The 25,249-nt window shown below is 35.1% G+C and overlaps 2 protein-coding genes across 2 annotated transcripts; both read left to right on the top strand.

Moving 5' to 3' along the window:
• Positions 1 to 3,811: 3,811 nt before the first annotated feature.
• Positions 3,812 to 7,654, top strand: LOC141697198 (S-adenosyl-L-methionine-dependent uroporphyrinogen III methyltransferase, chloroplastic). The gene is made up of 5 exons (XM_074501479.1): positions 3,812 to 4,674; positions 5,300 to 5,377; positions 5,485 to 5,554; positions 6,524 to 6,801; positions 6,970 to 7,654. The coding sequence occupies exons 1-5, from the start codon at positions 4,147 to 4,149 to the stop codon at positions 7,123 to 7,125; spliced, it is 1,110 nt and encodes a 369-aa protein (XP_074357580.1). The 5' UTR covers positions 3,812 to 4,146; the 3' UTR covers positions 7,126 to 7,654.
• A 1,100-nt stretch (positions 7,655 to 8,754) lies between these two features.
• LOC141696191 (uncharacterized) lies at positions 8,755 to 15,302 on the top strand. Its single transcript, XM_074500371.1, has 21 exons — positions 8,755 to 8,809; positions 8,881 to 8,934; positions 9,071 to 9,175; positions 9,283 to 9,291; positions 9,465 to 9,548; positions 9,814 to 9,921; positions 10,014 to 10,202; positions 10,301 to 10,402; positions 10,656 to 10,772; positions 10,857 to 10,973; positions 11,087 to 11,203; positions 11,292 to 11,351; positions 11,454 to 11,584; positions 11,836 to 12,331; positions 12,526 to 12,984; positions 13,072 to 13,324; positions 13,481 to 13,965; positions 14,174 to 14,244; positions 14,323 to 14,503; positions 14,614 to 14,788; positions 14,921 to 15,302. Exons 1-21 carry the CDS (start codon positions 8,755 to 8,757, stop codon positions 15,300 to 15,302), a joined length of 3,750 nt encoding a protein of 1,249 aa, XP_074356472.1.
• Positions 15,303 to 25,249: the final 9,947 nt, after the last annotated feature.

Below are 25,249 nucleotides of genomic sequence, written 5' to 3'. Positions count from 1 at the left end.
CAGGAGAAAAATCCTCAGGCTCTTTTGGATAGGTTCTAGCTTTGGTAATCACAACATCATCTACTATCACCTCTGGTTCAATAACCATCGGAGTTTTTGGACCCTTCTTTAACAAGTTCAGATATTTGGGATTTGCAACTTGTAAAAACAAGAGCATCTTCTTCTTCCACATGATATAATTTTCTTTATCAAATAGTGGAATTTTAACGGTTCCAACTTTTTGTGAAGTCATTATGAATTTTTGAATAAATAAAAATTCAAGGAGTTGAAAAATCACAAAAGTCTAGGATCTTGATTTGTTCGTTAATCAGAAGGCTCTGATACCAATTGTTATGTCCCAATGTGTTTGTAGAAGGGGGGTTGAATACAAACTATACCATATAATTGAATTTGTTGCGGAATAAAAAATTGAAACAAAATTCAAGTTAAATAAAAATATTATTAAACTTGAAAGGTGTTACAACAACGGTATCGATTACAAGGGATTGATCTCAAATTAATTATCACAAATCTAGAATAAATTCGACATGAACTTTTTCTATTTTTGCAATAAAAAGAATCAAATGCTAAACACAATTTGAGATTAAGTTCTAGGGATTATGATTAGCTAGATAGTTACACAAGAACAAGATAATGATTTCTAGTTGTTTGGATTTAACTTGAAACTAGAAATTGTGATCTTGAATTTAGCAGATGAAAATGAAATATTGTCTGCTTCTTTTTTTTGTTCTTTGTTTGGTTGACTTGTGTTCTTTTTGATGATTGTTTCTTCTGATGCTTCTTTCTTTTTAATTCAATCAACAGAATCACTTGAACTGGAATGACAATCGGTTGAACTAGCAAGACAATCTCCTGAACCAGTAGAACTTTCGGTATGACAATCAGTTTAAGCTAGTATGACTTTCAGCAAGACTATCTGTTGAACTAGCAAGACTATCCAACTGAACTAGCAAGACTATCTCTTCCAGTAAAACTTTAGGTGAGACAATTGAAAAAGGCCTGGCATGACAATCGGTATGACAATCCAGATTGTCATGCTAGTTCAATTTCAATTGTCTTGCTGAATTAAAGCTGATTTTAATCCAATTAAAATTCTAAAAATTTTTAATATTAATTCAGAATTAATTAATCAATTAATTCAATTAATCAATAAATAAATCTTTGCAGATATAATTTATTTTCTTAATTAAACTATATGACTTAATTAATTAATAGAGAATTAATACTACTCTTGAACTGCAACCATTCTTCTGAAAATCTTCTGAAAATTATGAATCAATTCCACCACTTCAATGTTGACACTCGATGTACTGTCTGGTTCATGAGTGACTAACTTTCGTGACGTTTCTTCATGTCTTGACTTTGACAACTTGATTTTCTTCAGATTAAATCCTTATAATTCTCTGATACCCTGACAAGATCTCTGTCACTTGATTAAATCTACAATCTTGATTTGTATCACTGAGGCTTGATCAATATCTTGAACTTCTTCCAGTGAATTAATTCCTCAAGTCTGTAGATGAACCTTGTTTCTGAATCCTCTGACAGATGTTACTTTGTGAGATCTCTTTGACGGTAGATCCACTATTTACTTGTTACATTCTTATTTGAGTTGAGTTAAATTCTCGAATAAATAAATAGGCTATGACATATGCCTTTCAACAAAAATTCATTCACTGAATTGGAAAGTCTACAAAAGCCGCTTAAAGAATACAAGATCAAGGTTCAAAATTCACTGGACAAAGGATGGTCATAGACCTGCAAGATTCTGCACAAATTTGTCAACACTAGAAAAGGTAATAGACAAGGTTGCTTTAGAAATTGATTTAGTACATTTTAGTGCAAGTTTTGTAAATCCGTGTTGTTAGCCTATAAAGCATGCACAGGTTCTTATTTAGTGGTAACAAAAATATATCTAAAAATCTTGTATTCTCTTAAGATAGAAGTTGAGTTCTTACTGCTCCCTATATTTTTTAATATATGACGTTTGACTTTCTGGCACACATGTTTAGGAGGTTTGACCATATAGTTAAAATAATTTTTTTCGAATTTTTTTTCTGAATAAAAGTTTTGATCTCATATTTTTATTCAAACAAGGAATTTCATAAAAATAATAATTCTAGCTATGTGGTCAACCCTCCTAAATGTGTGTGCCAGAAAGTCAAATGTCATATATTAAAAAACAGAGGGAGTATTCAATAACACAGACTTGTAGCAAGACAAACTTAATTAATACAATTAAGTGATTTTTTGATATTGTGTCTTGTGTGTTTTATTGTCAAGCATTTTATCTCTGCAATCTTAAACTGCTTTGTTCACCATTAATCCACTCAAGTTTAAAAAGCCAAATATAATTCAAGAAATACATTCACCCCATCTATGTTACATTTCTTTGCATTCAATATCTAACAGTAGGGATGGTAACCAAATGGTTTAATTCGGATTTGACAAAAAAATTAAAATTATACTAAATATTTTAAATTAAAGTTGAACCGAATCAAATGGAATTCAAAAATAAAAAATCAAACTCGAATCGCCGATTTTTGGCTCGGTTAGGGTTTGAACAGAAACCCGAAAATTATATAGGAAACACTAAAATAAATATTTATAAAAAATGGGCTTAACAATTTTTTTTTCTAAAAATTAAACTTTTTCGAAATTATTTCAATATAGTAAAATACATGTGATTAAATTTAGCAATTATTATAGTAAAACTAATTTCCTTTTTTAGATGTTAATTACTGTAGTCGGTTATTTGTTGATTATTTTTCTGATTTTACGTGTATTTTATTTTAAATCATTAAATTTCATGTACCAAGTATCTAACTAATTATAATATATACAAACAGTTTTATAATCAATTGCCCAATTAAATTAAATTATCATATAAATATTTTTCAATTATATAAATGTATTATATAAATATAGAAGTTATATTAAATTTAATATTTCAGTTTTGTTGAGTTTCAGTTTGTTTTGGTTTGAATTAAGTTTCGAGTATTCGGATCGAATTTTATTCGGTTACCCTAAAACTAAATTCAAAGTATTTTTTTAAAATAAAAATCAAATCTGTGACCAGACCGTAAATACCGAATTTAGTAGAAACAATTTGATTAAGTTCGATAGAATATTTACCGCTTTCCTTTTGACCAATATAGCTTCAAAAATGAATTTTTTAATTTGATAATTATAATTCTGATAAAAATATTCAAAACTCGAAAAATAAAATTTCAATATGAATCCTTCACGGGTGTCCCAATTAATTTATACTATGACTTTAGGGGCATACTATCCAAAAGGTCGTAAGTTAAAATTTACTGAAAGACACGAAAGTAAGTGAGCTGTTATGTTTGATGAATACGAGTGTATTAGCAATTGTGCGAATTAGTTAAGGTGCGCGAAAACTCATTTGTACACATGATTAAAAAAAGATTTTTTTAGTATGTATCCATGGGCATATGCTAAAAGTTAATGTTTAACAAGATATTCACAACATATTAATGGAGATATTAATGGAGAGCTCATTAATAATAATGGATACACAAAAATCTCTACCAATAATTTTTTTACAACTTATCAATCAAACTTTTAGCGTGTGTCCACGAGTACACAACGGAAAAATCGTTAAAAAAATCCCCATTGAGCTGTCTTAGTCTACTTCAAATTACGGCCAGGTAAATATAGAGTACAAACTAGAAAGTACGAACCGATAAAAGACAAAAAAAATAGGGGAGGGTCGAAAGGGAAGTGGCGGCGTCCCCTTCAACCCCCGAAAAGCCCCCCCCAGACACAATTGCCTTCTCAATCCACCAAAACAAATCCTACTTTTACTTCCCCAACTCTCTCATCTTTCCCCGTTTTCCACACACATTCCTCCTCCCTCTCTCTACACACACATACATATAAATCCCACACCCTCCTTCAAACTCACACCCCCATTAAAATCCCCCCCCCCCCCCCCGCTCTCTCCCCTGTTTTCTCTCTCTCTCTCTCTCTCTCTCTCTCTCTCTATATATATATATAAATATATCTCCCTACCTATCTCTCTCTCTCCATCTCTCTCTCGCCCCCTTACACAAACATATAAAACACGCACCTTGCGGCAAAACTCAAACCCCATAAATCTCTCCCACACATCCACCGAAAATGGCCCTTCTAAAGCCTCCATCTTTATCATTCCCACAACCCCATCTCCCCAAACTCACTTCTCCACCCCTGAATTCATCTTCTTGCTTACATTTCATCACCTCATCTTCACACTCACCCTTTACCGAAAAACACTCAACAATTAGATACCAAAGAGACAGCTGGGCATTCAAGAACCAGCTGGACCCCCCTTCTTCTTTCCCTGTCCCACCTGATTCAAGCTCAATTAGAGACTACGACATTGCCCTTCAGCTCCCTGAGCTCAAGAAAATGTTGCAAGTGTTGAGAGAGAAGCGAGAGAGTAATGGGGTTGGAGAGAGAGGGGAGAGGAAAGTTGGGGATGTTTATTTGGTTGGGACAGGGCCTGGTGATCCTGAATTGTTGACGATGAAGGCGATGAGAGTGATTCAAAGTGCTGATCTTTTGTTGTATGATAGGTTGGTTTCGAATGATGTTCTTGATTTGGTGGGGAAGAATGCTAGGCTTCTTTATGTTGGCAAGACTGCTGGTTATCATAGTCGAACGCAGGTTTGTTTTTTTGTGCTTTTTTTGGTAATTGATTTGTTACGTGTTTGGTTATTTGAAATAGTTTAAATTTTCGATGGATAATGTGGGTTTTGATTATTTCTTTGTCTTGTGTGAGAGATCCTTAAGAAAGTTCTGTATCAATGTGATGTGCATTCATTCTTGTCTTACATTGATATTAGCAGATTGGTTTTATATTTTTATTGAGAGGTTTCAATGTTGAATTGTTGTTTCATTTATTTGGATAGTGTTAATTTGTTTTTTTAAGTCGAATTGTTTGTGGATGTTATCATAAGACCACGTGGGTTTGGTTCTTTGATGGTTCTGTGTTTGTATTTGCTTTGGTTTGGTCATATAAATAGAACAATGTTTTGGGTTCCCGATGAGTTTAACACATGGTGGCTTTTGCATGAGAAAAACTAGTGAGTTAATCGTTTAGGAATAGATGCTGTTATATTGTTGAACAGCTTGTTATGTACAACTAATGGATTCATGTAATCTGTTTTCATGTCTTTGAGGCACAAACAAATGAGATGTTATATTTTTTACTTTCTTCTATTTTTTTTTACGATTTTGGAAAAGCTGTGGTTAATTGACAAATTTTTGTTTGCATTGTTTCTCTCTGCAGGAGGAGATACATGAGTTGTTATTATGTTTTGCTGAAGCTGGGGCAACTGTAGTGAGGCTTAAAGGGGGAGACCCACTGGTAAGGTTTTAGTTTTAACTTTTTCTTGTTTGTCATTGCTCAGTGAAATATGTCGTGGAAGATCATGAGACATGACACATGGTTCTAATGTATATTATGGGTTTTAGGTCTTTGGAAGGGGTGGAGAGGAGATGGATTTCTTGCAACAACAAGGAATTCAAGTAAAAGTTATTCCAGGTACAATAGTACAATGTCATTACACCTTCTGATTACCTGCTTCAAGTTTCGAGCTTTGTCGTGTTTTTAGTTTATAATGCTATTGAAAATCTTTATGCCATTCCAACTCTGTACCATGTCCTACCTTAGAGTTAAGATATCCATATCAGGAAATTGGATGTCAGTTACTTCTTGAAGTCCGAAGTAACCAAATTGTCTTCAAAATTAGAAAAAAAATAGTCGAATATGTATTCTGGAGGTGGTGGATGATATACTTTTTGGGTTAAATCATAACTGCAAAGCAAACCGTGTTCTCGAAATTTGCCACCTTTCCTGAATGAAAATTTGATTGATAAATTGCACTCAGATATAACTTAAATTCAAAGTGGTTTTGGACATAAAGATCAACTAAAAGTTAAAACTTCAAGATATACTTAAGTTGCATAACCTCCACTATGGAAGAAATATGGCAACAATGTTTTCTGAGGCACCTGAGAACTTATCTGTGGTAAAGTAAAGTCTTCGGTCTTGTGTTTCTACATCATTAAGATATATCAGTAAGTTAAAATGGGTAATGAAGAAATTATTTGTATCTTATTCTCGAGCTCAAAGACATTATAAGTTGATTTGAGATAGTTGACCTTAAACACCTTGGTAGACTTGGTTTTCTTTCCAATGACGAAGCAGTTCCACAGATCAACATAATCCTTTCTTCTCTTTTCATTAAAATTACATGAAGTCTCGAAAACAAGTGGTGCTCATGTCTTGTTCCAGGAGCTGATAAATGCCCTTAAGTGGTTCTTCTACCACTAACACCCCCAGGAAAAAAATTCTGGCATCATCCACACGGTCATATATATGTGTGTATCCTGCCTTGAATTATTATTCTTTTTTAAGAAGTGAAATGATACAGCATTTAGAATTTTTACTCTCTTGAATGTGATACCTTAAAAGAGGACACTGGTCTCAAGTTTTGTCATTTCTTTGCAGGAATAACTGCAGCCTCTGGAATAGCAGCAGAGCTTGGAATACCATTGACTCATAGGGGTGTTGCAAACAGCGTTAGATTTCTGACAGGGCATTCCCAGAAAGGAGGTACTGATCCTCTGTTTGTAGCAGAAAATGCCGCCGACCCCGATTCAACCTTGGTTGTTTACATGGGCTTATCAACTCTCCCTTCGCTTGTAATGAAGTTGATGCATCATGGTCTTCCACATAATACACCAGCTGCTGCAGTTGAACGTGGGACAACACCTCAACAGCGCATAGTAAGTGCTTCGACCTGCTTAATTTCTCAAGATTTTGAAGCACCAGACTTTATCGCCAAATGTTGTTAAATATGAATTTTGCTTATCTGAAAGTTTCAATTTTTCTCTTTATTGAAGTCTGAAACTAATTTTATTGAAATTCTACTTGCTTAACTTGTAAATGTCTAGGTATTTGCGGAAATCAAAGATCTTGCCAACAGTATTGCATCAGCGCAATTAATATCTCCAACACTCATCATCATCGGAAAGGTTGTTGCGCTTTCACCATTATGGCCAAATTCCTCAAAAGATGCATCTACTTTGGTGGAAGCCGGACAGATATGAATATATGATGGAATGGAAAAGACTGACATGCTGGTGCAGGCTATCAATGTGTACCTGGTGTCTTTCCACTTGGCAATGAAATATGATTCCTCTTTCATGAAAGAAAGTGCACGAGTTGCAAATCAAAATTTTACTGCCTCCTGGGGACAAAGTCTCTGCATATGGTTTGCGGAATCTTTGGATGGGCAAAGTAGCCACGATCGTCAAGATCATTTGAATCGGTGCTGAATCATATAATAGGAACTGTACCAAGCAAACCTAGTTCAGCACTGGGTAATTTGTGGAAGGCATGAATTTCTTTTATGCAACTCATTTGTAATTTTCACCGGTTGATATGGAAGGAGGTTAATTTTATTGAGAATAAAGTAGGTTTTTATTCCAGATACTCCATTTTTTCATTTGGTTGTTCTTAGTGCATTTTTGCCTGAATTCAGGCATGTGCTGATGAGCCATGAGGGGTAATATGAATTTTTTCGAGAACAGTTATAATTAACTGTTACAGTTAGTTAGATTACTGTTTTATCAGATATCTCGGTGTTCTACAATCAAAATATCGTAAAACATATCAATTTGCAAAATATGTTATATGAATCTTATTTGATTGAGAATGTTAAAAATCATTTACATTCAGCTAGGAAAGAAGAACACGGGTGTGGGAATGTGAGTGTGTAGTGCGAGGATAGGGGAACTCGACAAATATAAAAATATGGGGATACAGGAGATACATGAAAATTAAACAAAAAATTTATATATATTTCATGTTAAACATAATAAAATTTACTAATAAATTAAAATTTGTTTGAAAAATGAATCAAATGCATCATTTATTAATGTAAAACACAAATATACAAGTAAAATTTTGTAGTTTATGCAAAAATGAATAGGATAATGAATACTTTTGTAATAACTAATAGACATAAATACTTAATATTGTAAGTGTAATTTACTAAAATAGACTTTAACTACAATTTTTAAAGATAAAATTTCATATTAGTATCATAAAAGAATCCACGTGTTTAATACGATGATTCGTGCATCTGAAAATACAACACGGAACTCGGCAGCGACATAAGTGTCCCAGCTTCTCAATATTCAGTTATGTTAACAAGTCAGGTGAATGTTTTAATATAATAATTTGCAATGTTCAACTTGTAGAATATAATTTTCAAGATTTTAAAAAGGTATTGATCTTTGCCTAACACTAACATGATTTACAATATAACACATTTCGTAAATCTACTATTCTTAATTTCTGCTAGTGAAAAATTCCATAAAATTACCTTTCTATCCAAAAAAATTAAAAACTTCTACTTAACTTTTAAAAAAATAAGGGCATGGATGTAAATGAAACATCTAAAATGGGTTAACGGGTAGGGTTATGGATTATCCACGGGTAATATTCAAATTCTTGGGTAAAATTAAATCTATACTTAACACATTATAACAAAATTTTCAATTTTCAAAAAAACTGATCCACAATTCAAGCACATGATTTTTGCAGATTGACTCTCTTCTCACCTTCTTGGTTTCATTCATCATTGATGACTGCCAAAGGATTGCAAAGTTCTTCTTCACTCTGTTTGACTCTATGATTTTCGTATAAATCATTCTATAACCCGAAGATTGAAAATGAAAGAACCACTGGACGAAGAACCAAAATATCGGACACTGGGAAATCAATCAGGTAAGCAGTTCGTCCTCCTTCATCGGCTATGTAGATTACATGTTCTCATTCCTTTCTTTCATGAATTACAGCTTCCAAACGACCGCCTACGGCCTTGCTACTGTCTCCACCTTCATTGGAACCTGGTAATATGAGTATTCTGATGTTTTTATTATACAGTGCATATCCATCTTAGATTGTACATATCCTCTTCATGTTTACGAAATATAAATTATATCTGTATAGAACATGTTTGTTTGTTGATCTAAATCTTGACACCAGATAACAAGCGACGATTGAAACATACAACAAATCAAGTATCTTCGCTTTCAAAACGAAATCTGTTTACGAAATATAGTTCTCATTCTGCAGAACATTTAATGAGCGGTATGTGTGCCTTGCAAAATTTGTCTGTGTTTTGCCGCATAAGTTTTCTATGTTGAGTTTATTGAGTGTCATATTGCAAATAATTGTTTGTTTTGAACATGTACCAGGTTCATCAGGTTATGCAGATGAAAATGCACATATAAATACTAGCTAATCTTCTGATATTACTGAAATTCCTAAGCATGGTAATCAGGTGTTTGTAACATACCTTTTTATTGTTTAATTTTACATGATTAAATCATGTTTGTATTCAAATATTGCCAAAAATCCTTGCTTTTTCGTGAACCAGGTTCATCAATTTTCGCAAATGAAAATGAAAATGCCCACGTTAATGTAAGGCAATCTGTTGTCAATACTAAAACGCCAACGCATGGTTTGTGTTTGTATCTATTTTTTCTGTAAGATTTAAGATTATTAAATTATTATTTGTGATTAAATGTACGTTTTGTTTAGAGTATGAATTACTAAACAACCAGAAAGGCACACAGCTTTTGAAATCAAAACAACAAATTTCAGTGGTAAAAAACAGCAGATCCGATACTACATCAGATGCAACGAAGCACAGTAGACATCCATAAACAAATTTGTCCTATCGTGTTCTACGTGTATATTACTGTTTGATTCTTAAATTGTTGCAGGAACAAAACGAATACCCATGAATCCTATTGATAAATTTGCAACTGCCCATACTACTAAAAAACCGGTATTGAACAATAATATCAAGGTTTCAACAACAGTGAATCAGTGTACGTGTATTTGAAGCATCATTTTTTTAATTGTTTATTTTCATTCAATGTGTCCTGTACACATGCTAAGATTCTTGGCATTTTTCCTGCAGCACAGAGTCGAGTTCCGCTGTCAACACTGAATTTTAATGATTTCTCACATGGTTCCAACATAAAGCGTGTCACACGTACATTTGAAGGCTTACCTCAAAATCCACAACGTAACTTAATTGACAGCGAGCGATGCAGATCTTCCAGTCCCTCATCTAATATTTTTCAAACACCACCCACGTCGAAACCTGGTATTTATTTACATTCGGATATGTTGCAAACTGACATTTTTAGAATAGTTTCTTTTATAGTAAATAGTGACACACCAGCTAAATTGAATGACAAACAGTTTCAGGTCCAGGTAGATTTACGCCGTCACCATTGAGTGATACCACATATACTCCTGTAAATTTTGCTGCATTTAAATCAGTTAATTCCTCATGTGGAGATGGTCAGTGTTTACAAAAGTTACTTAATTAATTTCCTATATGTTTCAATTATGATATTATTTAAAAGCATCCTGAACATGCAACAAAATCATCATGTGTCGGTCAATCATTTAGTGGAGTCACTCCTTCATCAAGGAGGTTACAGAACGTGAACTTGTAAGGTTGAACAATGTATCCTGTGAAATTTTTGTAGTTTTAACGTGACCAGATTTCCACAGATTTAATCATATCTGAATTAACCATTTTAATTTGCAGATATACCAGAATTTAGGAATGAACAAGTTCCATCTTCAAAATCCACGACACATATGGGACAACGTAAGATTAATTTGGAACTTCCAACTGCTGCAATAACCCGTTCTAACAATCCAGGTAAAATTAAGTCAATACCTTACTTTTTTGGAGTTTTGTGATAAAGTGACTTCCGAATATTGCTATTTTCGTAAATAATTACAGATATACCAAAATCTGCAAATATAGCTAAACCAGTTCTGAAATGCACACAACAGCTAGGACATGATAAGATTAATTTCCAACTACCGGCATCTACAATTACAGCTTCTATAAATCCAGGTCTATCATCTCATGAACGTGTTAACATTTGTTTAATAATACATGGAATGCAAATCCAGTTATATCATCTCATGAACGCGTAATGTTATTGTGTCAAAATAAATGGAATGCAGATAACACATGTCCATCTGTGTCAAGATCAAAAAGACCTTTCAAAATTAAGCAAAACCTAAAAGATCGCAATTATATTGAGTATTTTAATAATGTGGAGGTTGAGGATCATTCTGAAGGTAAACAACTAACAAATGTGATGCATTGATACCGTTATCAATTTAATTAAATTTCATATATTTGATCCTTACCAATAATAAAAATCAGAAATTCCAATGGAATTCGGCGGATATGATTCTGAGGAAGAATTTGATCTTCACAGTAACGGTATGATGGTAAACTGATTTCAGACCTGCATTGACTGTAATTTATTGATATTGATTCTTTTATATCGTGTTTTTTAATAATCTTTGACATACCTGTGGCAAGGATATATGGATCTTGGAAAGCCCGACAAACTTTGTCCATACTGTAGAGCCATTATGTGGAATAATGAACGGAATAACAAATCCAACAAGCATGCGTCACCAACTTTTTCTGTTTGTTGTCGGAATGGGCAGGTCTAGTTACCACAGGAGAAACCTACTCCTCCGTTTTTAACTAAATTGTTATCTGGTGGAAAGAAAACTCAACATTATAAAATAAAGATCCGGATATATAACTCACTGTTTGCTTTTACAACAATTGGAGGTAAAATTGACAATAGTATAAACAGAGGAGGAGCTTCTTACATTTTCAAGCATTGTGGTTACAATTATCATTTGATTGGAAGCATATGCCCAACTACTAGTGAACCTCCAAAGTTTGTCAGTTGTACGTATATGATACTGAGAATAAAATAGAAAATATAAAGCGAGCTATTCCTGGTAGCGATTCTACAGATTCAGACATTGTAAAAGGTCTTCTTCTGATGCTTGATGAGAATAATCGATTGGTTAATAGTTTTCGTATGGCTAGAGACCGGTTCAAAAACAATGAACCCGAGGAAGTTGAGTTGGAATTAATTTCATGTAAAGCAGCGGATGGTAGATCTAATAATGTTGGACCTTCTAACGAGGTTGGTGCTCTGATTGTTGGTGACCTAGAAGATTCATGCGAAACCCGGGATATTGTTGTTCAAACAAAAACTAAACAGCTTCAGAGGATTTTCGAGACCAATGCCCATTTCATGCCTTTACAGTATCCTTTACTTTTCCCTCATGGTGATGAAGGATTCCATTTGAAAATTCCATTAATGGGAAAAAATGGTGGTCCACCTCCTAAAATTATTGAAGGTGATGATGATGGAGAGGAATCAAAACAGAGATGTTATGTTTCAATGCGGGAATATTATGTCTAGAAACTCATGATCAGACTAACTGAAGGTACTACATTACTATTAAAAATGTTAAAAAATAAATTGTCAATTTTATTTTTCGATCATATAGGAATGTAAATTGATGACAGCTATATATAGATTGTATAATGGTATTAATGCTATTTGTAAAATTTTATTCTGTAGGCTTAACTCCTCACTTGAGTGGTCGTTTATGGCAACAATATATTGTTGATGCATTCATCGCAGTTGAACAATACCGCTTGGAATGGATTAAAAGGAATCAAAAAACTATTCGATCTGATCTATACAATTCAATCCGCGACTCCTTGAGAAAAGGTGATTCTGATACAACATGCCAAGGAAAGAATGTAATTTTACCTGCTACATTCACAGGTTCTCGGAGATATATGTCCCAGTATTTTAAAGACTCTCCTGCCATATGTCGCAGTATTGGTCATCCATCATTCTTCTTGACAATGGCCTGCAACACTAAATGGCCAGAAATTCAGAGTATGATCCAACATATGTCGGGCGTTAATATGTCAGATGCTCCTGATGTGGTTGCCCATGTTTTTAAAATGAAGCTAGATCAATTGGTTGATTTAATAAAAAATCAAAATTACTTTGGAAAATGCACCGGACGTGAGTAATTTAACGCTTTTACAAAACAACCTATAATAGTTGATTTTACACTATATTCTCTACTAAATTATGAATTTTTTGTAACAGTTATGTACGTGATTGAGTTTCAGAAAAGAGGATTACCTCACGCTCATTTGTTAATTTGGCTACATCTTGATTATCGCCCCAATACGATAGAGCAGATTGATGATTTGGTTTGTGCTGAAATTCCGCATAAGGAAACTGACTCGGCCGGGTTCCATGCTGTTAAAAATTACATGATACATGGGCCATGTGGACAGGATTTTTCGTATTCTCCGTATATGTCGGATGGAAAATGCGGTCGTCATTTCCCAAAGAGGTATATTCAAATAAATTACATGATACATGACCATCAGGACATACTTTTATGTATTTGCAATGAATTATCCAAGATTTTTTGGAAAAAATATATTCATTATGGTAAATGTAAAAGGAGACCTAATTATATTTGTGTTTAAACCATCTTTACACATAGGTACAATGGTCACACATTCTTTGATGACTGTGGATTTCCTGTTTATCGGAGGAGAAGGATGGATAGGACTGTTGAGAAGAACAAGCAACAACTGGACAATCAATTTGTTGTACCTTATAATCGTGATCTGTTACTACGCTTTCAGTGTCATATGAACTTGGAAATCTGCAACAATTCTCGCTCTTTGAAATATCTATTCAAGTATTGTTTGAAGGGATATGACACAGCAACAATGATGATATGGAGGAAAAAAAGATTGCCTTCAAATTCAGAAAAGGGTAAAACTATTGATGAGGTGAGACATTTTCTGGATGGTCGTTACATTTGTGCATCCGAAGCTGCCTGGAGATTATTAGGATATGATATTCATTATCGGTATCCTTCCGTTGAGTGTTTGCCTGTCCATATAGAAGGAGGCAAAAATATTACCTTCAATGTTAATGACAGTTTGGAAGAAGTAGCAACTAAGGCATCAAACAGGAAAAGTAAGTTAGAAGCATGATTTGTGGCCAACAAAACTATTCCCGGTGCTCGGGATTACACTTACCAGGAGTTCTCACGAGGTTTTACTTGGCTACCTGGGCAGTCTAAGTGGAAACAATGTGAAAGAAGGATTGTCATTGGAAGGTTAACATAAGTTCATGCATCACAAGGAGATACATTTTTTTAGAATGCTTCTTTGGCGCAATAAAGGTACAACTTCTTTTCGTGATTTGAGAACTATTAATGGTCGAACATATAACACATATAAAGAAGCGTGTGAGGTACTTGGTCTCCTTAAGGATGACAATCAATGGCACTCTGCACTTTGAGAAAATGCGGAATCTGGCATGCCTTTTCAGCTTCGTTCAATATTTGTTCATATATTGACCAACTGTCCAGTAGCAGTCGTAGATCCGCTTAAATTGTGGACCGATAACTGGAAATTTTTGTCTAATGACATTTTGTACAACAAACGGAAGAAGTCCGGTAATGTGGAGCTCAAATTTTTTGACGCTGATTTGGAGAACTATACACTTGCAGGTAAATTTTAAATAAAATTATTCACATATCGTTTATCTCCACGTTTTTTTTCAAAATTATTAACTGCAACATAAGGATCTTAACTGGATTATTTCATGATAACATGAAAGAGGTAGTAAAGCTGTTAAATGGTGTTGGCAAGTCTCTGAAAGATTTTCCAAATATGCCATATACTGAAGATATCTACATGCATAATACGACTAACCGGCTAATTGAGGAGGAGACCAGATATGACAAGAATCAACAATTTGAAGAGCATTCCAAAAAACTTCCAGAGTTTAAATAGTGAGCAACTACAGGTGTACAATTCAGTATTAGAAGCTGTAAATAAAGGAGAAGAAGGTCTCTTTTTTGTAGATGGCAGTGGCGGATGTGGATGACATTTCTATGGAAAACATTATGCTGTCGTTTGCGCAGTGAAGGCAAAATAGTACTTCCAGTAGCATCATCCGACATAGCTGTAACACTTCTTCCGGGTGGTAGAACATCTCACTCTCGATTTCACATCCCGCTAAAATTGGATCGATACTTTGTGGCAGGTATTAAGCACGGATCTGACATTGCTGAATTAATAAAGAATACCAGTTTGGTCATATTGGACGAAGCTCCAATACAGCATCGCCTTGCTTTTGAATATGTTGATCGCTGCTTTAGAGATATAATGGCATCAGTTCATCCTAGAAATAAAAATATTCCATTTGGAGGAATAACGGTTGTTTTTGGAGGCGATTTTCGGCAAATCTTGCCTGTTATTCCAAAGGCTTCTAGAACAGAAGTTGTGCAATCTTCTCTTAACTAGTCAAGCCTCTGGAACCATTACAAAGTTTTTATGCTCCACCAGAATATGCGTCTAGGATGCGGTATGAATGCTGAAGAGAACTAGAAAATTGCAGAATTTGCAAAATGGGTTCTTGATGTCGGTGACGACAAGATGGAGAATATACATCCAGATAACATTTATAAGGATCCAGAAATCATCATTCCAAGGAAATATTTGGTGGAGAAGAAAACCAACACAGTGAAAGATATTGTTGATGTCACCTATCCAGATTTTACGAAAAACTACACTACTGAATCATATCTCAAGGAAAAAGCCATCCTCACGCCGACAAATGCAATTGTTGATGAAGTAAATTCTCATGTTTTAAATCAAATTCCAGGTATCACGCATTCTTACCTTAAACAAGATTCTATTAATACTGAGACATGAAATGATGATAATGACTATGAATCTTCTTTCCCAATTGAGTATCTCAATTCAATTAATATGCCTTCCATTCCAAAACATGATTTGAAATTAAAGGTAGGAGCTGCAGTCATGTTGATGAGGAATCTTAACCATGTTAGGTCACACAACACTGTAGAAGGGGGTTGAATACAGTGTTTATACAATCAAATCGACTTAACACAAGTATGTAACAAAGATCAAGTATATTGAATAAACTCTGTTACAATAAGAACCGTTGTTCTCTCTCAGTGATGAACAAATATCACTAAGAGCTGCTAGGTTACAATGTATAATCTTCTCGATAATGATAACACATATAGTGTAAACCTGAAGTCTGTGTTTATATAGTACACAGTTACAAGATAACTTCTAATTGATATGGAATATAATTCTGTCTTCTAAAATATATCAATCAGATATCTTCTACAAGTCTTCCAGCCTTCTAACTCTTTCCATGCATATCTTCTTTTGTTTTAGTCTCGATCTTCTACTGTAAATCAGCTTCCTTCCTTCTATGACAGTCTTCCCGCACTTAAGTTTTGAAACGACCTTAAGTTCTGACTTCCAGTAAGTCCTGATTTCAGTAAGTCCTGATATGTCCTGTTTGTTAAGATCTGAAAACTAAATATGAATCATATTAGACATGACATCTCAAATATATCTAACAATCTCCCCCAACTTGTAAATTATGCAAAATATACAAGTTAATAGATTTGATGATGTCAAAAACATTTAAGTACAAATGCAAATAAGAGTTTAACTAGATAACTAACTACAACTTACAGTCCTTGTAGCTTTTACCAATCTTACTGAGTCAATCTGAATCCATAATAATTCTTGACAAAGCTTGATATCAGCTTTTCTTCTTTAATTCTCAGGACTTGAGAGGGTATAGTCTTGACTTGCTTCATCTCTTCATTCTGACTTCCAATCTGATAGACTGCAGTCCTTAAAGCAGAGATATGGTTTATATCTAAACCATCATTCAGTCTTATTACCCTAGGATGAGAATCTTCATTGTAGCACAGACATTTCTCTTTCAATATCACTTCAAGCTTAGCAGAATCCTTCTTCATTGGAATCTCACTTCCATCATCTTCAACTATATTAGGAATGAATTATGTAACTCTTGAACCAGAAATTCTTGCTTTATCTCTGATGGTCTTCAATATGAAATTTGACCATCTCCTGGTAATATCAGACTTTACCTCTAAAAGGTAATGAAAGAATTAAAGTTCTTTCAATGATTTATTTAACACATTTGATTCTGACATTTGATATGTCCTTCCATCTTCAAGAAATAGAATCAGATTTTCCTTGACATTGTGCTTGTTATGAACATCCAGTACCACTTGAACAGAGATATTTTTATCAAGATGTTTCTGTGTAACATCTTCAAGAGGTCTGTCAGTCAATAGAAATGGATCTCTAGTAGCAACTTTAACTTCTGTCTTAATCTTTGCTTCATCAGAACCTAGTCCAGCCCTGTCTCTTGGTTCTCTAGTATTTAACCCAATAGTCATGAAAGTAGACAGCAATTGGCTTTTTTTTGAATATGATGGTTTGACATTTTTCCACAGAAGTTTCTTTTTATCAGCTACTTCCATCTTGTCTAAGTCAACTTGAGCACTGTCAGAGGTTGACTTGATGACTTAATCAGAATTTGTTGTTTCTGTTATAGATCGCACTTCTTCACTTTGAACAACTTGAGCCTTGTCAGAGGTTGTCTTTGATTCTTCAGAAATCTTCTTTCTTTTCAGAGTTTGAACATCTTTATCTTCAGCAAGATTATCATCAGTAACTTGAACCATTTTACACACTGGCTTTATCAGGATTTGAGGAATTTTCATCTCCAGTGGCTTGGTTGGTTCATCAACTTTTCCTTTCCCTTTGTCTTTGGGATCAATCTCAGATTGTGATCTAGTCTTGGGCTTTGATGCCTCAGTTTGTGACTTCTCCTTGATCACAATGCATTTTACCTTAGGCCTTGGAGGTTTCTTTGCAACAAAAGCTTTTGGCTTTAGATTTGTCTTTTCAGCTTTAAATCTAGCTTCTTCCTTCTTGAGATTTTCTAAATCCATTCCTGGATTATGCTTCAGAAATAATCTTCTAGCATTTTCCTCATCAAGTGTCTGAATCTTGGAATCTTTATAGTAGACAGTAGTCTGCTTTCCCTTGAGCTTCAGAGTTTGCATGAACTTTTGAGAATCTTGACTTCCACCTTGTATCAAAACATCAGGCTTTGCTCATCAGGACTTGATATCAGATTTTGAGTTTGAGTACTTGCTATCAGATTTTGAGTTTGAGCAGCTTCAGAACTTGTCTTCTTTTGAGTAGAAGATTTGCTTGCTTCAGTAATTAGTTTCCTTGAAGAAACCTTGCTGCTCTGCCCTTTACTTTGAACTTGACCTCTACCCTTGCTAGGGTTTCCCTGGTCATCAGCTTCATCATCTTTCTTCTTCAGTATTTGATCATTAGAGCATTTGAACTTAACTATCTTCTCCCCCTTTTTGGCATCATCTGATAGTAGGAGTGAGAGAAGAAGTTCCAGTGAAGATTGAATATCATTCAATTGAGCCTGTTGAGAAGCTTGATTTGCCAGAACCTCAGAGATTTGGGCATGTTGCTTCTCTTGAACTTTCTCGATTGCTTCTACCTTTTCAAGTGTAACTCAGGATATGTCGATTCAAATTCAACATTTATTTATCAAATCAGCACAAATTATTAGTAACCACAATTTTAATCAAAACATTCATCAAGAAATACAGTATAAGTAGATGAAGTAAAGATTAACAGGCTTCAATGAGAACATTTACATGCACATAATACGAGATAAACAAAGACTAAATCTTGCAATCAAAAGAAATTTCATTATAATATCAAAAGAGTACATTTTATGAAATTTCTAGATTACATGCAAACGATTACAAGATTATCCTAGTCTAAGATGGTGAACATTAACAGCCTTGGCCTAAGAAGGAAAGCTATCGATTAGATCCTCCTGCTGCTGATAACTAGCACTGCAAGATGGATGATCTATTCTTGCTGAAGAAGAGCCTCTCTCCGTTCTTCTTCCAAGCGATCAAGATGGAGTTGATAGTCCATCTCAAAGAACAAGAGATTTGTCCGAACCTCTTGTGGAACCAAGTTCCATATCTCATCAGGAATGGCAGTAACGTGCTATTCCTGTTCCCAGTCACCACAACTGAACTCGACGTTGAAGTTTTTATAGTTCATAAACATGTTTACAAGAACCATTTTTATGAAGGAAGAAAATGGTGAGAATTAAAAGAGAGAGAATGATTTTGTGTGAGAATAGAAGATGATATATCTGACATGAAATGTCGGTTAAATAGCCAATGGAATATCAAGGGACTAGAGGACTGATTAATGATGAAGTGTAGAGTTAACTTAATGAGCGTCTCCCTAGACCGATGTGTAATAATTTAGGCAATATGTGAACAGTCAATAGTTAAAGCAGGAGTTAATGGGCACGGGAAATAAGTAACAATTACTGTGCACATGCAGTTTTTCAAGACAAGCACGTTTACCACTAACCCAAATGATTATGACTGTTTTTATCTCACCTAATTCTGATTAAATATGACCGTTACAGTATTTACCATAAATTAGTCAAGTAAAGAATAATGCCACGTAAGCATTAGAGTTTCCATCAGAATTTAATATCAGAACTTGACTATTATCAGATTTTAACAGTCATCGGAATATGGCTTCTGTACTCAAAAAGTGAATGTTTGTTACTGTGATTCTTCATACAAATACTGACTTGTTTCTTCAGAGTTTAATCATCAGAACTTCCATCAGGACTTATCCTCAGAATTTATGCAAATGACACTTAACTATTTATCTGAAATAACTTGATCACCACAGTAAGTTTTATCATTCATATGGAGTGAGAGTGTGTGCATTAGCAAAATATCAGATAAAGATTAAAGTCTGATATACTTCAGTACATCTTATAAATAAGGCATAACTAAGAAAAGTGCTTGAAATCTGTCATTAATAATGAAGTCTACTATATGATAAATTTGTGCATGAGTCCATCTGAACTGTTTGTGCTCATTTTATGCATCTTTTGAAATTCTTTTTTATAGTGGCTTCTCAGTGTAAGTGAGTCACAAGTGCTTATCAGAATTTATGCTATTATCAGAGTATTTCTCCAGTAATCAGAGAATATGAAAAGTCACCAAGAAAGAATTATTTGCTTTTCTAATGCATATTACTTAATACTAGCAATGCACTTGGCTCTTCCCTTCCACATATTTACTCTAGATCTCAAAGGAGTACCTGACTTTAATTTTCTTTTCTTTTCTTTTCTTCAGATAAGTGAGGCTTATCAGCATTTAGGCTCATCCTTAAGATTTACTGACATCATAATTTGATAGATAAGAAGCAAGAATCTAGTTTGTGACTTAGTAATAAGATACACAAAGTAAATTTGACTAAGCTCAAAATCAGAATTTGCTTGTGTTAATGAGTTTCCACATAAACAACTAATTCAAACATGGGATTTCTAGTATGTTAAAGACTACTAGGTCAGCATCTAGCACAGTAATCCTCATTGGATTGAATAGTCACAGAACATTCAAATCAGTATCAGAGTATATAGATCCACATTAGATAACAATCAGCATTTAATGTAGTTCAATTTAAGCACAGATTACATGAAGATAAGACAATCTGTAAACACTGATCATAAAGTGTTAGTCCCTTAGCAATTCAACAAGAATTACAAAAGGGGTGTTGAATGGAATTCTTGAAACTTTTTCTTAAAATAAAATTGTTCTAACTTAAATATATATATCAGTGTGAATTGATTTGGAGAGTGCGGAATAATAACTTTAGATGAATCAAAACACAACTAATTAAAAACACAAGTCTTTAAAAACTTTCTGGTGGATTTGAATATATCCACCAGAGATATATAATATATATCGAGAGAACTCTGTGTAACAAAAAGCTCACAGCTGCTTACAAGTGTTGAACAACTAAGAATGCAGAGAAATGCTAAGAATTCAGCTTACAAATGTTTCTCTCCTTGAATCTCAGTTATTTTTCTATTTGCTACTTCTTGGTTTATATAACACCAAGATTACAAAGTAATAAGACATGATAATAAAACAAAAACTATCAAGTCTAATACTATGCTACTTCATTACTCCATTCCAGCATCTTTGAATATCTTCATATTAGCATGGAAATGGCAATGCTTCTTTGTTCTCTAAAACCCAGTTGAATAGGCTTCCACATTCCATTTACATACACTCGACGCATGTGACTGTGTTGTCACTGTCAACAGATGTTTGAATTCTTTATCCGTAGGGTTCATGATCATCCTTCGAGTTCATGATCATCCGTCGGGTTGTATAGTTGATCATCCGTCGAATGGCATTGTTGTTCATCCGTCGGGTAGCAATCTGGCACTTGACTTCATTTCATTTATGCAGGATTACAAGACATCATCTATGTACAATTAATCAACCTATTCTGCATATCTAGTTAAAGTCAACATGACTTGAGTACTACTTACAGAATCTAAACAATGTGTATGCAGAAATGTGCTACAGACATATTGTTACATAAGCTACTCACTCGATGAATAATAAATCATTATCCGTCGGGACTATATTGAGTCATCCGTCGGGACTATAATCCTTATCCGTCGAGTGCTACATTTTTCACTAAGTAAAATCTACCAAGGTGTTTTGTTAATGAAATCATCAAGTTCACAACATATACACAACAATCTCCCCCAATTTATGTCTACTGGTATTGTAGCCATAAATTAAGAGAAACTTGATGATAACAAAACACCCTAAAAATACAACTTTAAAAGAAAGTAGAAAATACTGTAAAGTGTTTCAATTAACAGAATGTACAAAGTTTAGCTCACAGTCATTTTCAAGGTGCTCCTCTAGCCTGAGCAGATTTATCTAGTTCCTTGAAGGTCTGGATCTCTTTCCATGCTTTCTGTTGTTTTCTTCTATCTGATTTTGGAGCTGTCTGTGGAATTCCAGTTCATCAGATTCTGAGAGATTTAGCTTTTCTTGCATCTCCAAGAGAGTCTCATTGCCAGAGATGCTCAATTGGTCTTCTAATCTAAAAAATCTTCTAACCCCTTTGTCATCAATGAACTCCATCAACCAGTAGGGCCTTAGATGCACTCGTTTCCCTGTGTAAGGAATAATTAGAGTCTTTGGGAGTGCATCTTTAGCTCTAATTCTCCCCAGTTCTTCAATCTTCTTCAGAACCAATCTTCTTGCAGTCACATTAAACCCAAAGTTCTTCTTGAAAGATGAATAAACCTTTATCAGTACAGCTTGGCTTTCTTGAAGGATCCTGTGAAGTAGCCATTAAATCTCATTTCCTCCCTTGTACTTGAAAACTAACCTTTCAGGTAGATTTCTGTATGCATCAATTCCTCTCACTTCTTCTAGTTCATTCAGGTAGAGATTTAGATCAGAGAATTCCTTAATATCACACAAGTACATGTAATCTCCCTTGTTGACTTTAGATTGAGCTTGGACTAGAGATTTGGATTTGAGAGGTGACAACTTCACTTTCTTGACTGCTCTTGACTTTGTTCTCTTTGGCTTGTTAAGGATTGGCAAATTGAAGTCAGGAATTGGTAGGTTCTCCCAGTCTATTGGTTCATCCTTAGGCACAATAGGTTCACCATGAATGTTCCTGTAAGGATCCACCACCTTGATGTCTTCAAATACCACAGTGGGTTTTGATGCTTGAGTTGTAGTTGAAGTGGATTCCTTGGAAAACTGATCCTCCAATTCATTATCAACAAAATCCAGTTTCCTTTTGGTTCTTTTGGCCAATTTCTTGTATCTTGGAGATTTCTTCTGTTCTGATTCAACTTGCTTCTTTGGATCTTGAGATTCAGTGATTCCAGATGGCTGAGAAGGAATCTATTGTGTTGGTTTCACAGCTTGTAACTTGGCCAAGATAGCAGCTTGCTCTTTCTTTTGCTTAGCCTTTTTGGCATTTAGAATAGCTTGCTTCTTTTCCTGCTTCAATATTTCCTTTTCTTCTCTCTTTGCATGAGCAAATTGAGGATGTCCAGCCACCACACAAATTTCTTTCCCATTCCTGAAAACTTTAGCAATTCTTCTCTTTAAAGCTGAATCAGTTGGATCCTTGTAGAAGGCAATTGACCTTGACAGAAGCTTCTTCTCATCAGGTTTAGGTGTCTCATACACTGTATCCAAAGGGTTCTTTAATGATTATTTTAGATAGTTCACCCTTGGCTTCAGAATAATTTCAGCCTTTGGAGATTTGATGCAGGATGGATGTCCTCTTTCCAGATAGTTCATGCTCATTTCATTCACAGAGATCTGTTTGACTTCAGAGTGCTGAATGGCTGACTTTACTGGCTCCTTTACTAGCCCAAACTTCCTTTGTATGTCCTCATCAATTTTCTCCCAATTGATTGGCTTCAACTGCTCCTTTTCAGATTCTCTTAAATTGGCTGCTACTGCATTGATCGGATCTATACTATTTGTTACTGGTGGTTTGGTGAAAGTAATTATGGGCACAATTACTTTAATGATTTGAATTTGAAGCTTCTCCCCCTCACTTGGTCCTTTCTCCCCCTTTTTGTTATCATCAAGTTGAGTAGAGGAGGAGGTTTGAGCAGCCACCAGTTTCTGAAGTAAATCTGTCTGTTGAGCTTGATGCAGATGAATGGCAGTTAGAGATGCTTCCATAGATATCATCCTTGTGTCCAAGGCATCTATCTTGGTGGCAAGATCAGAATTTTTTCTGAGCTGCCTCTTGATGTCAAGCATTGTGGCTTCTGGAAGTTTAGACTCTATTCTGTCTGAAATAGCCTTCTTCATCTCATCAATGTCACCCTTGATGGTGTTAACATTTCTAGCATATTGGAAGCCTTGAATCTGTTGTAGTTGCAGAGAAGCAAGATGTGCATGAAGGAGCTTCTTGGTGTTGGCATTTGTAGTGGTTTGAAGAGCAGTATTTGTCTGATTGATTAGTTGAATCAAGGTTATCTTGAAGTAGTGCTCATCACAGTGCTTTGAAAATGCCCATGATGGCATTCCTGATCTTGAACTTGAACCTACTTCTCCCCCTATGTCCAATGCCTCTTCTTCACTATCTCCACCTTCATCTCCAAAGAAATCTGCTGAACCACCAGTCTCATAATCAACCTCACCAGCTGTAGAGGGCAAAGCTGTGATAGCATCCTTAGCTCTTAGCATAGATTGTATGGTGTGCACCAGATTGAGCATCCTTTCTGTATTGTCATTGCCCTGTTCAGCTAAAAGTTGATAAGCTGGAACAGGGCGAGTAAATGCCTCAGCATCAAGGGAGGTGGAATCTATAACAGCTTGAGGTTGCTGAGATAGTCCCTCCATGTCTACATCCTGGACATTCATTAACTTACTAGCAATGACATCCATCCTTATAGTTCCTGTAGCTGCATTTCTTTCTTGTTCTCTCTTTTGTTGCATCAGGGTCTCACCCTGGCTCCCCACCCTCACACCCTCACCTTCACCATCTAAGGAGGGACTCCTCTCACTCTCTTTTGCCAATCCTGAAGAAATGGATTGCATAGTTTCACTCTTTTCCTCTCCTTTTTCCTGGGAGCAACCCAGAATCTCACTCATAACACTCTCTTTCCTCAATCCTAAGAGTGACTGGACAACCACTAAGTCTTCTGTACTAGAAATAAATGAAGTTTGAAACTGTGCAGAGACACTCGACGGATGATTAGTAGTCATCGGGTTAGTGATTTTGCTATCCGATGGATAACTGCTGTTAAGCTTATCCGTCGGGATACAGTCACTACTCGACAGATGAACAATATCCATCGAGAGAGTAGAAATGAATGAACTTGGAATAGAAACTATTGTGGACTCTGTGCTGATTGATGATATTTTGGGCACAGATGATTCAATAGTTCCTGAAAAAATTGGCAAGTGAGCCAACAAATCATCTAAAAGATGATGCTCACTTGCATTAGATTTTGGCTTCCCCAACAAAGTTAAAGAAGGGGAATCAGGAATTGATGTGTTGATCATATCCACATCCAGAGAAATTGTAGGAGAATTTGGTGTTTGAGGTGCTTCTATCACTAGAGATTTTGGATGTGACTCCACATTTATTGGAGCCACATCAAGCTGAATTTGTGAAGGTGCAGTGACTGTGTCTTTAGCACCAGTTTGCACAGTGTGTGTACCCTGTGCATCCCCCAGGGTTTTGGATTTCTTCTTTCCGGCATAAGTTTGAGGTGAGCTAGTGTCCCTTACCCTCTTGGCCTGTGCTCTTGGTTGAGAGCTTTGTTCAATAGTTACATCCTTTTGGGAGGATGCAACTAAAAATGAGCTTTTATCCTTTTTAAGCACTGCAGTTTGTTGGGAAACTGCAGTGTGGCTAGGCTGGGAACCACTCAACTCTCCATCCTTATCCTTAGGGTTTCTTTTATGTTCACCCTGTCCCTCACCTACCTTTCCCACCTTCACACTCCC

This window comes from Apium graveolens, chromosome 11 (assembly GCF_009905375.1).
Source record: "Apium graveolens cultivar Ventura chromosome 11, ASM990537v1, whole genome shotgun sequence".
NCBI classification, from domain to species: domain Eukaryota; kingdom Viridiplantae; phylum Streptophyta; class Magnoliopsida; order Apiales; family Apiaceae; genus Apium; species Apium graveolens.
The sequence above is the reverse complement of the archived record's forward strand: the minus strand, read 5'-3'. Positions and strand labels throughout refer to the sequence as shown.